At 34.3% G+C, this 19,358-nt stretch overlaps 1 protein-coding gene across 9 annotated transcripts in view; it reads right to left on the bottom strand.

Moving 5' to 3' along the window:
- Positions 1–19,358, bottom strand: part of pde4d (phosphodiesterase 4D, cAMP-specific) — a 1,397,741-nt gene that overhangs the window by 125,271 nt on the left and 1,253,112 nt on the right. For all 9 annotated transcript variants that reach the window (XM_039758727.1, XM_039758724.1, XM_039758725.1 and 6 more), the window contains 2 exons: positions 18,468–18,541; positions 16,403–16,452 (listed from right to left, as the gene is read on the bottom strand). In XM_039758727.1, the coding sequence (XP_039614661.1) occupies positions 16,403–16,452; positions 18,468–18,541 (124 nt within the window). The remainder of the gene's footprint in view (positions 1–16,402; positions 16,453–18,467; positions 18,542–19,358) is intronic.

Genomic DNA, 19,358 nt, shown 5'->3' with positions numbered 1-19,358 from the left:
GGTCTGCAGTTTATTCCACCAGCATTAGGCACCAACCACAGATAAATCAGCAGTGCATTCAAGGGCCTGTTTTTTGAAATTAAACTATTACATTAATTAAAAATAGTTAAAACACTAAATAATCATGAAACTTTGTGTCACAGTAGAAGAAAAGCATTGATGTAACAAAAACATTTAATCAAATTATGTTCTGAGCTGCCACTCACCAAAACAGCAAACTCACTAATGTTAAATTAACATTAACTTTAAGTAGCTATGTTTCCATAGCTACACTTTTAAGGGTTACTGTAACACAATTATAGTTCATTTAGAGAATCTTTGGTGATTTTGCCCAGAAGGAGAGTCATGATTATGTAGTACTATGCAAATAAAATAAAAGTTACTTGGATGCTGAGTATATTGAGAAGGGTGTTAAGGATAGAGCTGCCAGGCAAGAGAAAAAAGAGGAAGGCCTAAGAGAAGGTTTATGGATGTGGTGAGAGGGGACATGCAGGTAGTGGGTGTAACACAGCAAGATGTAGAGGATAGGAAGATATGGAATAAGATGATCCGCTGTGGCAACTCTTAAAAGGAGCAGCCAAAAGAAAAAGAATGTCACTTTACTCATTTTGACATTACTAGCAAAAAGAACATTCAAGATAGGCATTAATGCAATGAAATGACTGTGCATTTGTGTCTTTTTTTATAAACAAAAACAGAAGCAGACTTATTTTGGTGGCATGAATAAAAGTCTTAAATTGCTTTGTTACCATACATCCATAGCTGGCTTCTAAAAAATGGTAAATGCTGTGTTGAAATCTTTATAGATTTTCTTTGTGCTGCTGCTGCCTTGCAGTTAGGAGACCCGGGTTCGCTTCCCAGGTCCTCCCTGCATGGAGTTTGCATGTTCTCCTCGTGTCTGCATGGGTTTCATCCGGGGTGTTCCGCTTTCCTCCCACAGTCCAAAGACATGCAGGTTAGGTGAACTGGCGATCCTAAAATTGTCCCTAGTGTGTGCTTGGTGTGTGTGCCCTGCGGTGGGCTGGCACCCTGCCCAGGGTTTGTTTCCTGCCTTGTCCTGTGTTGGCTGGGATTGGCTCCAGCAGACCGCCATGACCCTGTAGTTAGGACATAGTGAATTGGATGATGGATGGAGGGATGGATGTAATTAATACTTATATTTTTTTTCTAGTGAATCAATGTTTCAAATAGTAGGCATGTAGTTGGTAATATTGGGAAAATAAATTTAACATTGAAGACAGTCATAGACAGTAAAATATTATAAATGTACAGGAACTCTGCTAACAAAGTAAGAGGCAATATATAAGCTGTACATTACTTGATGAATGTTTGTCACCAAGGTGAGTTACAATATCAGGAGAGTGTACACTTCATTGCTCTTACATGCATATTTGAACAGTTTAAGCACAGGATGGTTATGTAACTTGCTCACGTTCATCCACTGAGTCAAATGTAATAACTGAACCTTGGAGTTTAAAGTCTAACACAACTTGTCGTACTGCCTGCTTATCATCATCAACCAAGATATGGCAATACCTGTAGAAACTCTTTAGAAATTTGATCAGTATGTGAGTCACATTGGGATACCTGAACCTGTGCTGCACTACTTTTATTTTTACTTTTTCTTAATAAACTGAGCTACTGCAAATTAAACTATAGTAGTCTGCTATACTGCCAAAAAGCATGCATGTACTTGACCCCAAATTTATAAGTAAACCAGCCTTAATGGCTGGAGAGTATATATCACTTACACCTCACAGAGCTGGCTGATGTGTCTTTTTAAAGATGAAGGGGCTGCAAACTATTGGTGCAGCTCACAGAAAACCCACGTTTTACTTTTAATTGCAACCCCTGAAATATTTCTTCCTCCATATATGAAATTTGCAGAAAGAAAAATTAGTAAAGTAGGATCAATGAATGAATAGAGAGATAAAATGCATAACTTAGCCATATCTCTTTTAACACAAGCTGAACAGTCATAAAAAGAAATTTCTGCTTTAGATGCACAAAGAAGGGGAGTTATGGAGATCATTAATGGATTCATGGATAATGTTTGGATTTCACATATACACCTAGAAAAGGACAGTGAGTGTTTTGTCTATTATAGACAAAGACACAGTAGTCTTGGTTGTCTTGGTTGCACTTTTAAAAGCTTGTGTTTACTGCACCTTTATGAAATATGAGTAAGAGAGAAGAGCAGACATTCCAATGGCAGTGTATGGTTTGGGTGAAAGGGTGCAGATGGTGAAAAAGGTTGTGGTCATTTTTACCACATCCAAACAACACAGACTGAAATTAATAACTTGTTTACCCAGTTTAAATACATATAATAACAGGTATAGTGCTACTGCTTTGCAGTAAGGAGGTTGCAGGTTCAATTCACAGGTCCTTCCTGTGTGCAGAGTGCTTTAGGAATTGAGAAAAGCACTATATAAATGTAAAACATTATTATTATTTGCTGCCCTCTACCAGTTGTTAGTACAATTTGTGCACAAGAAATACAGACACATACACGGGGAGAACAAGGTGTGAGAGTGAGATTTGAACCTGGGATGATGAAAGCATGAATTCTTAGAGCTAACACTAAAATCATTAACTGACCACATGGAACAGGGTGAATCAAAAAAAGTGTTTTACAGGGTTGGGGTATCTGAACATGACTGTAAGATGTAGATTTATTATTGTGACTCTGTATTCATTTGAACATTAGAAACGGTCTGAAGAGAACAGGCCATTCAGCCCAACAACGTTCATCAATCCTCTCCATCTAAGTTCTCCAAAATAACATCAAGCTGAGTTTTGACGATCCTTAAATACATACTTTCCATAAAACAATTTGGTAATTTGTTCCATGTGTCTATTATTAACTGTATGAAGATCTGATTTTTGTGCGAAATTAACCCTTAGCTGTGTCCCTGAGTAACAGTATATAGTATAGTTTATGGTAACAGTCTCAATTGACTGTACAAGTTCCTTTCATAATATAATAATAACCTCAATCATGTTACCACTTAATCTCCATGTGCTTAAACTGAAAAGGCTCAGCTCTTTTAATCTTTCCTCATAACTCATCCCCTGCAGTTTTGGAATCAGCCTAGTTGCTTTTCTGTGGATTTTTTCTTGTGTTGCTATGTCTTCCTTATAGACCAAAATTGCATTCTGTATTCCAAGTGAGGTATTACCAGCGCCTTATAAAACTAGCATAGCATTGTTTGACTTGTACTCAACACTTCATGCTATATTGCCTAACATTATGCTATTCTTCTTAAATGGCTACTATACATTGTCTGGATGTTGATAGTGACAAGTCCACTAAGACTCCCAGGTCCTTCTCAAAGACAGTAATTTCAAATTAATGTATCTACATTGTTTTCTTTAAGGGATATTTGATGTGCATTGTAAAAAGAAAAAGAGACAGTTTGATGAAAATTAAATAAATACCTATAGATAGCAAACCTTAAATGCAATAAAAAGTGTTTGTGGTTTATGGATCTTCACAGAAAGGCCTAGCTAAAATGTATTATGGAACATGAATCACAAAGGCAAATATGTGTTCTTCAGCAACGAGATCTTGAAAAAGTTGGAGACAATGAGCCTGTAGTGTTGAAAAGGTCTAGACAGTGTTAGTAGTATGATAGATACTCAAGGTGCTGGAATTTTCAATTTTTTAAAATTAGCCGAAGAGTTTTGAAGACAATTCTAAATGACACTGTAATTCAATATATCCTAAACAGTCAAGGAGAATAATGCTATTTAACTTATGACAGGCATTCTTCTACAGTCCCTGAACATAAAAATATTTTAAAGGGGCCAAAGTCTTAACAATAAAATGATATAAAAGTAAATACATATTAGGGAAGGACAAGACTTTAACCTAACTTGCATGTTTTTGGCATGACATTTGAACCCAGGATGCTGGATGTGTGAGGTGGCTGTGCTATCCAAGACACAAAGAAAACATGAATAAAATAGTCAACTGTGACTCCTCTGGGCTTCTGTAACACAGGTTTTGTGCACCATCTATCTACTCAGAGCTGTGGCTTGTCCACTTACCAATCTAAATATACTCCATTCTTCATATATTTTACTGTTCATTTCTTTCTGTAAAGATTCCAGCCTCTCTTCCTCCCAGCAGTCAAATATTTGCCCTCAAGCCCTCATCTCCAAAGTCTTCACACTAACACAGACATAGGCCCTACAATTACTTCTGGATACAGGTGTGAGCCTGTATTTGTAACAGAGTCCCCAGGTTACGGTATAACTGAAATTCAAGCCTACCATTGACTCTAAAGGACCAGGTCTTTAACCTGCACAATTTAAGAGATAGCACGGGCTCTGTGTTTCCTGTTGGATTAGTATACTGTCTTGTGGCCAGGAGTTGTGGCTACTGCTTGTTTCCCTTTTCTGGTCTGCAATTCCTGACCCAATCAGGCTGATGCCTAAATCAAATAATAGGATACTAATAGATGAAAACTAATAACAACACAATATTCAAGCTATGTTTTAAATAACTTAAAATGAAAGAGCATATTTTGCCATGGCTGAAAATTAATAGACAAAAAAAAAAATACAAATGTAAAAAACAGAGGGTTTCTCTGTTTCTTTTCCAGGAACCAATATGTATAGCCAGCTGTTACTTCTCTCAGCTTCATAGTAACAGCATAAAGAACAAAATGTTCAGTTGCTTGGCAACAAAATGCATTATGCAGCTAAAAGCAAAACTACATTCAACATCATCACCAATTACAGTATTCTGTAAATACAGTGGTTGTATATTAAAAAAATCAATCAATAATGATAAAATGGTTAATCACAATATTATATCCTTAAAATCAAAATGTCTGTTTTATCATCATATTTAAATGAAACTGAATTCATATTTTTAAAAATATATGTTTTAATCTTTCAAATAGAAACATATCATTGGAATTAAAAAAAAAGAAACTGCTATACAGGATCTGCAATATGTAAAAGGGGAAGTTTGAAACCCAGGCAGTGTCAGGTGTCTGTGAAGCACTCATGTAGAAATAAATACGTTACAGATGTTATAAGATAGGTGTGACAGGATGGTGCCAATGAATTTGATATGATTTGATGAAACAAGAAATGTCAGTAAAGGTGTGCTATCTATTAAAGAGGTCATTAACGCATGTCGCAGGAGATGATAAAAAGCAAAAAATGAAAGACAAGCAAGACGGCTGTGCAGCTAGCCTACCAAACTCCAAAGATGGCTACATTTATAAAAATGAGTTTTTGTCCAAAAATGCTAACACAGTCTCTGACAAAATGAATGTGTAGTTTAAGGGTTGAATATGATAATGTAGGTAGTGGTGAAGGAGTTAGCCATTATAACAATGACAATAATGAAACCACCTGCCTCGCCATTCTTCTTCCATTTCAAGGAGGACAAAGAATTTAGGAGGCAGGAAGACTATTATTAAGAATACACATATATAAAGTCCATTGTTTTAAGCCTAGTGTGCCTGACAATCATGTTTGAGAGAATAGCAGGAATTAACAGCCCCTGAACACCCAACTAAATATAATCATACATACATGACATATTCATCTGTCCATCTCCTATTTGTTTCATTTACCTAGAGTCAAAGAGATCAGTACTTGCAAGGTGGAATCCAACACTGGATGGGTCTAGACCATCCCAGTATATGAAAAACCAATAATATTAAAACTATACATTTAAATAATAATCTGCTGTAGTGTAATTTACAGACTTAAATACATTCATATTTACAGTATGTTGCACATGCACCTTTTTCCCTCCGCAGTCAAATTCTACTATAACATAAATTTGTGTGAAAGAAGTCAAATAAGCAATAGTATTTTTCTATTAGCAATTATCACACAATTTCATGTTTCCAAAACGGTAGTACTTTGCTAGCTTCTGCCTAGTGTGACTAAATGAATGATCAAGAAATGGTGTCCATCTATAGGGTGGTCCAGATCTAATCATGCAATTTTTATTACGCTATAACTTATTAAGTTTATTACATAGAAAATCACCCGAAAAATCCCAGACCATCGAGAAGTGTGCGAACTGAGGACATGAAGAATGGTCTTTGCGCCAAACTGGAATCGTCCCCGCATAAATCAAAGTCATCCAGACGATCTGGATCTGCATAAATAGATCCGGACCACCCTGTACAGATGCACTTGTCATCTCAGAACTTACTGTCAGTGAAGCTGACATCACTCATTGTTTATCTGTGTTATTTACATATAAAGTGTTAAAGTGTGGCAAACTATTCAAATATGTTATATAGGCAAACAGGTTCTAATTAGTTTGATAAATTTCTTTGTGGTACAAGTAACTGGTTAGTTGTGTGTTGGCACTGTTCAAGCCCCAGGGTCCCAAACACAAATGATGGCCTTGGCCAATCTGTGTGAAATTCATTAGTTCTTCCTGTCCACATTATAGACTGCTTGTCCAGTCTAAACTGACCCAGTAGATGGTACTATGATTGTGCTCAGAGAAGGACTGGGGGCTTATCTGTTAGCCCACTATCATCCTGCATTGGAAAAAGTAAGATCAGAAAAGCAATAGCATTATGATTTGCAGAAGCTCATGTGGTAATGTACTGTAATCATGGGTAATGTGTAATTGAATTATTGACATTATACTTGAATGCATATTAAATGATTTCTTGCCTCTTTTTTGAAATTCTAATTGCTGTACATCACAAATGCAATATACAGTATACACTAAACTGGTTAAGCAATTACAGAGCTTGTAAAAGGGTTTATCTATTTTAAAAGCAAAAACCAGTGGCACAACTAGTAGGTATGTGCAAGAAGGTAAAAAACATATTACTGAAAAATGGATACTGTAAAACATATGTAGAATTAAATAATAACTAAGAAGATTAAAATCATATAACAGTAATGGTTAGAAGTAAAAACAGAAGTAACAAATAGCATTAATGTATATATTAGTAATGTCACAAAATCCTATCAAGTAGGCCTGTTGGGAGAAAAACATGAAGGAGGTGAATGAGGTGTATTATTAAAAGTATAAACAAGTAGAATAAAGTATACACATAAGTCAAGAGCAAATATTGTATTCTTAAGTTTTTCGATTTAGAAATTTTGCTAACATGTCAGTGCTTAAAGGAAATTTGGAGGCCATTCATAAAATTTATAGATGATACACAGAAATGTGTTTCAGATACTAAGAAAACTAAAAATAAAATTGATAGTTAGGAAAAGATAACATTATTTATAGAGTTTTGAAAAATGTTAATGACAATACGACATACATGAACGTTTACATCACTTCAGACCTGGAAATCCCTAAAGACATAAAATTACTAAAATACTCTGCCATTATATAAAAAGCGGCAGGCCAATCCCATGCATTTTAAGTGAGTTACTTTAGTATTTATCACAGGTAAAGTAATGAAAGCAAATGTAGAGGCAAGAAAAGAACTCTGCAATTTAATGCCAGCAGAGAGTATAATCATGCAATTAAACAGTAAAGATCCGATTTTATGAATATTCTAGTGTTATTTGAGGACATAGGAAGAACAATTATTTGCATTTGCATATATGACAATATTCACCTTGACTTTTTATCTTTGAATAAAAATCCAATGAAAGATTTATCGTAAAACAACAACAGTATATGGTGTACAGATGAGTACAGAACAGATTTAAAAATAAAATGCAAATGAGAATATTGTAAGGAACCTTCTTTTGAATGAGCTAATATCATGAGGCAGTTGTTCTTTTCAATATTCTAATTTATTTACATAAAAATTAACTAATAGACTGGTTCAGTTTGGAGATGACATTAAATAAGGTGCATTACTTGATATATTATAGACCTATTTAAAACAATAGAAGGTAAAAAACACCAATAACTACTATTACATTTTAGATCCTATTGCCAAAAACAAGGATAACTAGAACTTGTTAGTGACAGCGTTAAATAGAAAACACTAAGCAGACTGTAAAGTAGCCTATATAGAACAATAAAGTATATAGCAGTCAATACTGTCTATACATTGAAATAGGTAGAAATGTATTATTTAAATTATATAAGTCTTGTGGAGCCCAGCTACACTTGCTATAAAGGTTATCTACATCGAATTTACAGGTCACTTGAAATAACTAAATATTTTTTTAATATTGTGGTAAAGTGATTTAGAAGTACCCATAATGCCTTTGTCTTGGCCAATCCAACAATGCGTCAGAAAGCAAGAAAGCAAAGACTGCAATATTGGATGGCTACTAGGTGATACCTGTTGACACATGCAACTCACCTCCACATGGTGACCAAAGAACAATACAACAGTGCACAGCATCACATGGTGGGATGTAATATGGGAAATATGCTCACACTGTCTTCATAAATTGTCAGGTAACATCAGATTTTTACATTAGCCATGCTGTGCTGTGAGAGATGTGTGTGCAATGCTATGAAACAATGTTTTTAGTGAAGGCATACTCTTGTCCAATGCTAATGAAGAAAAATATCAAAATTCCTGATCACAGAGCAGAGGAGATATACCAGACTAGTATGGAGACTAGGCAGACCATCATGCCTACCATTTTTTTTTATACTAATTTGTTTTTGTCACTTTCTAAATGAAAGACTTTACATTTCATTGTACTTGAGTTATTACCTGTATATTTGTCCAATAAACACACTATGCACAACCCAAAAGAAAACACAAACCACGCAGAATCCAAAATTTTTAACTCATAATGGGACATAATTACACTTATTTATTATAGAAAAATACTGTGTTATATAAACTAAATATATATATATATATATATTTAAAAGAAATTTATAAATTGTATCCAGGCTGTTTTGGTGGAGTCTGTGTGTCTGAATAGAGAGTAAACTTAGTTTGTGATATGCAGGCATTTATTTTCTTTGCCATCTCAACCCACATTTGCTTCTTCTCACTATTAGAAGCCTGCAATGCATCACAGTAAAAAAAAAAGAAATGTTCTTCTTTAAAAAGGTGTGGTATTCTTTTATGACAAGTGTCATTTCTTTTGTGTTTGTCTTAGAAAAACAGGTGTCCAAAGTTGTGCTTATTTTTATGTTTTGTTTTAATTGGTTATCAAATGTTATCAATGTTTACCATATATTCATTTTCACAACTTTATCATATACCAGCAGAACACCAAAAATTATTTCACATAATGAAAGTATTGTTAATCTATTGCTTTTCATTTCACTTGTGATACTTCAGGAGTAGTGTTAAAACAGAAATGCATTATAAACATTTGGAAAATGTCAGATAGAAGTGAATAACAGTGGTTTTAGGAAACCCATAAAAAAGTATCACATAAGTTACATTCATACATTGTAAAATTCCTCATTAATCTTCAAAATTCATTGTTTACAGGAATCTCACACTTGTATGCGGTAGTGGACCTACATTGTCGGACTCTGAAGGTTGAACTGTTATGGGAGTCCCTACTCAACCAACAATGAGGTCTGAGCAGCTACTGTTATTTTACTCAATGAAGTTGTTCTATGACAGATCACCATATTTTTTTTTAAATTTAGCCACAATGATTGCAAGCAACAAAATATAGTTTAGCCTAAGATAAATAATTTTAATAAAAAGTTTAAATTTCTACCATAAATCTCATTATGGTTATTCTACATGACAATTTAATAACCATTCTATCTTTATTTTAACTATTACTTTGTCTTGAATTACAGTATACTTTTAATATTATCACTGTTTAAGAACTTCTCATACAGTAGACACCCAAATGTTTTAAAAAATGTGGACTAAAGTCAATTCTAGGACCCTGAAGCTTAAGCTTCATTAGTACCATAGCAGATCTGCCCCTGCCTTTATGGATTAAAAAATGGTGAGAACTGATGAAAGAGATGAATCTTTACAACCTACACAAAGCGAGAAATAAATATGATAGATTTGTTAATATTTATAAAGAGAAAAAGTTGAATGGTGAATGACAGATGTTACTTAAAAAATACAGTATTCTTCAAAAAGTAAATAAGTACAAGTGATACCCTGCTCTGGGTGGTTTTCATCATCATTATAAAGTATTTTTATACACAGGCATTTACATTGAGCATGACTGGCACTTTTGGAGCTCTGTTTGAAGCTATTTCGATGTTTCACGTCGCAGTCAGGAACGTGTGGTCTGTTATCATGAAAAGTGAAAAAACTAATAATGATAACATAAAATGAATTTGTCAAAATCACTAAATTTGCAAGTTTCCCGTTCAAATACAGGGGAGAAATGTGAAATGTGCTATCCCTCACACACTGGGTTGACGCATGCAACTGGCGTGTGCCTGTTGTTGTCTCTCTATATGTCACCAATATAATGTTTTCAGACACGTTTATTATACACCCTGACTTTCCACAGTCTGGCTAATATCTTCAATGAATGCATATAACATATTTAGTCTTGCTGATCGGACATAAAACCACAGTGAAAGGGCACAAGGTGAGGCAGACAGTACCATGCTGCACTGAAGAGGGCGAATGTGAGCCCAACAGGTGCTCCCTGTTCTTCTTGGCGATTATCTCCATTGAAGCAGAGAGAATTTTAAAACTAAAGGAAAATAAGAAGGACTTTTACAAGAAAGTGACAGAGATTCGTGGAGAAGGATAAGCACATGGACTTCATTTACAAATAAGGGTAAGACCATAAACGATTTTCAGTTTTATAAAAACTGGGATCAGACTAAGAAAAAAACAATTCAATATTTAAAAACTAAATTTTGACCTTAAATAAAATATTAATTTGTTTTTCTTTTTATCCTTTTGTCGAACAGCATATATTAAAATTGATTAAAGCATCAGAATTAAAAGCTTTTAAAAACAACTAAATATTTCAATTACGTCCAAAATTGAAATTCGTTTTTTTTGTATACTCTATGTTTTCATTTGTACTGAATGAGTATGAATTGTACTTCTTTTAGTAGTTTTACTGCACCATACTTTTTAATTTTACTTGAGTACATTTGTGAAGAAGAAACGTTACTCTTACTCCGTTACATTGGGCAACACTCGACTCTACTAGTTTTTCCATTTACACATTTATATACAGTATATTTTAGTCAGAGAGAAGTCGCCAGTGGATCTACTGAATGACTGTTTCACCAATCAGACGTAGCAACAATAATCACATGACTCCGTTTCGCCAAACAGATGTGGCAACAATAATCACATGACTCTGTTTCACCAAACAGATATAGCCATGACCACACACAAACTTCCTGCGTCTGCAGCCTGTGAGAGAATTTTTAGTCATATTTGGAGGGCAAGTGAATATGCAGTATTATACTGTCAGTGTACAGTATATCTTGTCACTGTAAGTAGTTTGCACTGTTCAAACATACATGTTACCTACTGTAAGTATTGGCTTCAAAAGCTTTGTTTTGAAAAACTGAGATTTGGAACTTTGTGTTATTTGCGCATCTTTATTTTGGAAAGATGTTATTTATTTTTACTCATTTTTTATTTTGTTATTTGGAAATAGCAGAATATGCACATTATTTTATATTTTTGTCTGTCTTATTACATTTCTAAAAAAATAAATCATTTATTATGATCAAACAGTTACTCGGTACTTGAGTAGTCTTTTCACCAAATGCTTTTTTACTCTTACTTGAGTAATTTTTTCGGTGACTACTTTTTACTTCTACTTGAGTAATGCAAAGTATTATTTTGAAGTAACGCTACTCTTACTTGAGTACAATTTTTGGCTACTCTATCCACCTCGCCTCTATTATTGTAATGTTCTTTCTTAGCCAAATATGTACTTTACCCATGTATGTGTAAAGAATGCTGATGAGATATGAAATATAATCAGCAGTCAATGTGCATGCTGCCAGTTGAATAGTGAATAAGCTACTCTTTTGGGTTTATATATTTGTAAATCTGACCCTGAAGGAGTCAGTGCCTCACCAGCCATGAACCTCACTGCACGTCATTGGTAGCAGTTCTTTTCAAAAAGTTCTTAATGTTTTTAAGGTAAACGTGTCCTGTTATGCTGGTAAAAAAAGCTTCAAACTCTTAACAAAAGCTTCCTAAACAGGAATGGCCATCATCAGAATGACAAGTAATCGGGCTAGCAGTACAAATGGCCTTGCATTTACAAAAGAACTGTGAAAGGATCACAGAAGTGTAAAAATCACAGGTATTTTATGTAGAAACACTGTCATTAAAAATACATATTTAAAAAATATTTAAGGAATAACCCTAACTCTTTTGCCAATTTTCTTAATAAATATGGCAACCATTCCTCACAAATATAGGCTGCAGAATTCCTATCAATGTACATTTTAGCTTGCAGGAAATTCTTCATGTGTAGCCCTCTCATTCACTGAAATGTGGAGTAAATAGTATTCTTAAATAGAAAAAAGCAAATCTCATCATTAGGACTCTAGAGAAGAGATCAAAAATGGTACTCTCTTTTCACTGGGGCATGTATTCTGTTTTCACCTTTTCAATGAGATTTCATTGCAAAGTATCTAGAACACAACCTAAGACATTGTACTACAGGACAATCATTTCATAAGAACATTATCTGTGTGGACTTTCCATGTTCTATGTCTGTGTGGGTTTTCCTCCCACATACCTAACTACTGTATGTGAATATCAATTTAACTGTTGACAATACATTGGCCCTGTGTATGATTAAGCCCTGTGATGGACTAGGACTCTGTCCATTGGTGGTTTCTGCTGTCCTCCCAGTGCTGCCAAGACAGACTGTGGTGCCAGTATCACTCTGAATTAGAGCAGGAAATTTGTTAATGCTTCATGTTCATTTTTTGCTAATTCTGCTTCATGTATGCACAAATTAGGTTAACTGGCTGTACAACTCTACTCTGAAACATCACAGACCTGGCAACTCCAGTCAAGACCTGACTAATTTGTTGAACACTGGAATATGACCGTACCTCTGTTTATTAAAGATATATTGTCTTCTCATCCCTGAAATTACAAACACTTGCCCAAAACATTCATAGTTAAGCACACTCTCAAGGGTAAGCAATAAAGGGAAGGTTAATCCTAGTTTCTTGTTCAAGTTAGTTGAGTGGATCTATATAAGACAACCCTGTAACCAATGAGGAATCACTCAGAGTGACTCTTCCACCCTCTCCTTTTCTCTAATCAGAAGCAGAAGTGAGATGCAAACCCAGGGTGTTGGAATCAGAGTTGCCATCTCTACTGCTTAGCTAAAGAAGATCTAGGTCAGGCCACTTAGCTTGTGACACGGCTTTCCCACACAGCATCTCTCTCTCTCTTAGCTGGCTGTGTGTGCTGCCAGTTACAAAACTCTGCAACTTGATATGATTTTCTCTTCTTCTTTCAATGTATCATCATTATTTCCAACTCTGTACTGCCTCATTCCTTCTGCATCTACATCCACTATATATGAAGAACACTTTGTACTCTTCTACTCTGATAAACCTCCATTCAGTTTTGAATATTCTTTTTTTCCAAAAGCAGAAGAACAAGCTGTTTATACACAACTATACGATCATCTTAAAATGTTCCAGTCAGGATTTCAGCTTACCAAATTTCTGACGTGGTTCCTTTACAACACCAGTTATTGAAATGCATAAAAAGAGTGGTGAGCAAGAATGAAAACAGCAGAGGCAGATAGAATGCCAAAGCAAAACTTCAAATTTTAAAACAACTTGATGCCAAAGCTTCCAAATAGATCATTTAATATGCTGATGCCAAGCTGAATTCAGGCAGACAAAATAATGGGGTGACCACATATTAAAAAGGCATGACTACAAAAAATGGGGGTTGTGTGCATGGGCCACATGAGTGTAAAGCTTAAATCTAGAGATCGGTACAACCAATTGTATTACATTGCTGGGGAAGACAACTGCACACTAAATGGAAACCCAGGATGGAGGTACACAAGTGCTTATCCAGTTTAAGGCTGAATAACATACATAGGACGAGAGAAGTTATCTTCTAATAAAGCTCCTTGAGATACTGCTCATTATAGATGGGTACTGTTGTATATAAATATAAAGGATTTGTTTGTTTCAACAGTTAAATCTACAATGCACACAATTCAGAGTTAACTCTTTTGCCCAATGTTACTTGGATAGGCTTAAAGGAATATTCCACCTAAAAATTATTTTTTTTATGTTAGTTATCCCAGATAGTTTATAGTGATGGCCAAGAAAGAAGTTAATCTAATGTTTGCATGCAGAATGGAAAAAAAATGTATACAGAATATTATTAAACAGATACTTCCAATAAAAATCAGTGCACATGACAAAAAAGAAACAAAAGCCTCGTGGGATTGACTTTTTGAATTGAAGATCTACATCTCTCCCTCAATTTCTGGTCAAGGGTCCTGCGTTCAATTCAAAAAGTCAATCTCATGTGGCTTTAGTTTCCTGCTGATTTTTCTAGTACCTATTTAATAATCTTAAGAAAAAAAGCACATGCTTTGCAAGTTTTGAGCATTTGACTGGATAACTTACATATAGATTATGTATACATATAGATTATGTGGCACAAGTAATAGACATCTTTTTATATCATTTACCACTGTACTGTTACTGGTCACTGTGGGCTTGTATTATATCATAAACATTTTTCTCTCCAATCTAAATGAAAACATGAGATTATTTTTTTTCTTGGCCATCACTACAAACTATATGGGGAAAGCAGCACATAAGAAAATATCATTTTTGGGTGGAGAATTCTTGTAAGATCCCTACAGTCCTTTAATATAAAATCATTTACAAGAACACAATGATAAAGAACCTCCCTTTACCATTTCAGTTGTTTGGCTATTGGCCAGTTTTAATAAATTGTGGAAATGTTGATAACACTGCCTGCTGTGGACTAGGGTTCCATCCAGAGTTATTTTCTGCATTGCCCTAACTTTGCAATGGATTGTCTTTAACCCAATGTAACTGTGATAAAGAAGAAATGGGTACAGAGGAATTGTCAATATTTATTACCAACTCTAAAGAATTAAACAAGACACATATCATTAGATTTTTTTTGATAAATTTTCACTTTGCAATGCACAAATATAAACAACAATGTACATGCCACAAATATTATATTTCTTTTTCTTACATGCCATACTAAAGGTAAGCTTCATTACAAATGAAGCAAGTGATTAATAATGCCAATGACTATATTCATAGCAGTTTAATAGTTTAATTAAAGAATAAAAAGTACCACACCACTCTATTGGTCTCATCTAAATTATTGTAAAAATTCAACCAGGAAAAAAGGAGAGCACATAATATTCTAAAGTAGACCTCTACTGCCACCTAATGCAAAATCAGAGCTGTTACACACATTACAGTATAATATATGAAAACACTGTATCATTGTGCTGAATAACAATCACTGGTGCTATTCAAAACTCAGTATATATTTAGCTTCATTTCTGAAAACCAAAACATTCACATCAGACATACACTGCATCATAACAAATTTTTAAACAAATATATTAATGTACACATCTGATTGACTGCTATTTTTTAAAATAGCCCTTACTTAACAATTTCATCCCTTTCTCCACCAATAACTGAGCTAACTCAACCCAGTTCTGCGCATTTATTAATTTTCAAAAATATTTTGTAATAAAAAAGTGGATCTCTGGCTTAAAACTTAATTAAACTTTTTTCTTCAGAAAATAATTTCAATGAATGAAAGCAATTACTAAAAATGATGGTATTTTAATCAGACTATATTGAGGATTCTTTTGTGAAAATCATAATGAGGCAATTTACACATTCTGTATTAAACAGACAATAAAATAGGCATTAGTAAAAAAAAAACCAAACTGGTAACTGCATTGCAATAGTGTCAAATGCATCAACCCCAATAAAAATAGTAGTATTATCACATGTGCAGAGTACAATGAATTTCTTACTTGCAAGTCTGAGTATTACACTGAAATTATATAAACATGAACATGTTTTAAACATGTACTGATACAATGCCAAAACAAGCTATATTATTTTTTAATTATTTATTTATTTAATTATGCAAAATTCAAGAAAACAAATTTTACAAACATGTTTCAACACCTCCAAGCAACAGGACAGTAAAAGAAAAAGATAGGGAATGATAGCTCATGTCAGAACTAGGCCAATGTATGAACAGAGGAAATCAATCATTAATTTATACTTTTAATAGTCCTCTTCTCAATAAATGAAGTCCTTCTAAAGAAATAGTTAAATGAATGGATCCTAGCCTTACTATCATAAACAAAAAAGACTTAATTTCTAAAACAGTTTTTGAAGGTAGGTACAGTATATGCAGTTGCTGTATCTTTGTGGTGCTCTTGAAACTGAAATGAACTAACTGTTGTTTGTTTACCTTGGCTTAAATATTTTTCATTTTCAAAAAATTATTTAAACAGAGAAACTGATTCTTACCGGTAAAGGAGGCCTTGTTAATGGGTGGCTGATTACACATGGGTGATCGCCTAATAGTCAACAACAAAAAAAAAAAAAAAAGAGAGAAAAAGAAAAGAAAAACGGACTCAGTCATTGTTGGGAAAATATCATTTCAGTCAGGATTCATATTGTGTATGTGGAGACAAAGTAGCACAGTTAATGTTCATTTCTTTTTTTATGCAAAGTAAAATAATGACCTGATAAACAATGATTAATAAAACTAAGCTTCTATACACACAGAGTACCAATTCTATAGTAGCATTAATCTTATTTTTACATAAATATGTTTCTTGTCATCTTTCATCACATTTTCCTTCCAAGTCTCCTGGTGGTTGATCACATGAAACTTTCCTACAGAAGCAAAAGAGTGCAGTTTATTGTAAGGGACTCCCAACAACGTCAACTGATTCATCTTGACATGGAGAAGCAACACTATTTCCCTGGGCTTCTTCATCCTATCATGAAAAAATCAAAAAGAAATTCTAGGGAAAGAAAAGCATATTGATGACTTGTACCTGCACCCTCATTCTTTTGGAAGCTGTATAAAGGTTGTGATCATAGATGAAGATGGGAATATAGCTGTAAATAAAAAGATATGTTTGAGGACTTGGGTCCAACTTCATCACCACCAGCGTTTGGTTATAATGCTCACAATTGCTTCTGTAAACACTTGAGAACTAAGACCCTAAAGTATTCAATCTCTCACATGGAGCTGCTGTTTACTTCGTCACAAATAAACAAGTCATCATAGGGTTTCCTGGGGGGGATGTGTGGTTGATCGCCCAGTAACATGAACACACTCTGTTGTTCGCCTTTTTTAAATATGGCAGTACTTCACTTAAACCACTGCTGCATCTTCTGCCTTATTAACCTGAGAGTAGCTCTCAGTCATATCTATAGACTATGAGATGACTGACCACTAAGTGCTGATCAGGGGACAGTTCAGCAAACCTTTTCACCTAAGTATCTGCTACATTACAACTGATCAGATGACACAGTTACAAAGTTTATAATAACAGATGTTGTTCCAACTTAAATAGGTAGATCAAACTCATAACATACACTGTAAAGTTAACAATATAGTCATAAGGCATATTTTGGAGTAATTAATCCCATATTAATAATGAACAGAAATATGTTTACAGAAAAACCAACTCAAGGCAGCACTACCTGTGTCTGCCAAATTCTAATATGTGCAGGAGACTTTTAGTTTATAACCCAGGCTTAGGAATCTAGTAGGGCAGTGGTTCTGAACCTGTGGGGCGGGCCCCCCTGGGGGGCACGAATATGTGAAAAAAAGAAAACAAGTATCAAAAATATGAAAAAAAATCTGTTGAAACCAAAACAAATTAACTTAAACTACATTCTGGTACTAGAACAATAAATACAGAGTTCGATAAATGTCGATAAAAGTTAAGTAGGTATAATAAAACATGCATCTACATTTCAAAAATATGTTACGGGGGGGGCACAATTAAAACTGTTATGAATACTCGGGTCGCAAATACTTAAAGGGTGAGAAACGCTGTAGTAGGGGTTTTGACAGATTGTGCTATTGCCTGATGGTTTTGTGTAAAATTAAATGTTAATTGTCTTGCTTCACAGAATATATGTTGGTCACTAAAGAAAGAAGTTGTGGAAGAGATAGTGGTCACTATTTGTGTAAGATGGTATACTGTATTAGGAGCGTCATTAACTTTAAATGAGTCAAAGTATTTAATATTGGCTGGGACAAACACCAAGGCCAAGTTCTGAAAAAATGACTGGAAGCAGAATAGCAACATCTAGATAGGCTGCCATTTTTTAAATTTAATTTTAGATTTATAGACTAGTTTTTATTTTTACTCTATATAATCAAAATATTTTCCTAAAGTCAAATTTCACTTAATTATGTGTACATCACAACAAATGGACAGATGTACTCTATTTTTTCCTACTGCATAAAAACATCATATTTGTAATAGTGTGTCATGGCATTAAAAAGGAGTTCATCTGTGCACTTTGAAAAAAAACAGCATTTTAGGAAACAAAAGTAAATACTTACTTGTTTGAGGCACGTTCCTGTAAATTTGTTATTGCAGCAAAATTATTCCGCACTGTCCTCAAACTAGCCAACACCTATAAAGACAAAAAAAAATAATCATAAAATAAATAAATACATGTAAAAAATATTTTTAGTTAGCAATCTTTGCAGAATTAGAATGTCTACATAGTCTAAAAAATTCTATAGGTGGAAAACACACTGTTCAATACAGACTTAACAGAATGTAATGGACTCCTCATTGTACAGGGTGCATAGAAGCAGGTAGGTATTCAAAAGAGGCTTGCTAATAAAGGGCCAAGTGATTTAGTAGACCTATTAAAATGTGTAATTTATGAGAAAAGACTAAAATTACTGTACTTTATAGTTTAGAATTATGAGAGAAGCTGTACAAAATATCTATCTATCTATCTATCTATCTATCTATCTATCTATCTATCTATCTATCTATCATGCTAAGAGTTTTCTGTCTATTAAGCAATAACTTAAGAATCCCTTGGCTTTGAACCTTGATCTTTGTTTCAATCAAGAATTTATGCAGTGATAAACATAACACAGCCCATGAATTGGACATGAGGGCTATGTCGGCCATAAAATTGGCCTTCAAGTCCTTCAAATGGCAAGCAGGCTATACACTGTGGCTGACAGGAAAAGCATAGCAGCGAGGGCCTGCAGCATTGCTGACAGGACAAAAACTATGGGAAGCTCTTCAGACAGTGAAGTACACTGCACAGGCTGACTGATTGTTTTCATCCCAACTGCCAATCATACACTCAGAGTGCAACAGACAGTCATACACAACTAAAGAAATGGAGGTTCGGGATTTCTCTGCCATGTTACAGGGCTTAGGAAAAAGAGCCATGGGGACATCACAGAATGACATGGGGTGCTGAA

The sequence above is a fragment of the Polypterus senegalus genome, chromosome 7 (genome assembly GCF_016835505.1).
Source record: "Polypterus senegalus isolate Bchr_013 chromosome 7, ASM1683550v1, whole genome shotgun sequence".
Taxonomy (NCBI): Eukaryota; Metazoa; Chordata; class Cladistia; order Polypteriformes; family Polypteridae; genus Polypterus; species Polypterus senegalus.
The sequence above is the reverse complement of the archived record's forward strand: the minus strand, read 5'-3'. Positions and strand labels throughout refer to the sequence as shown.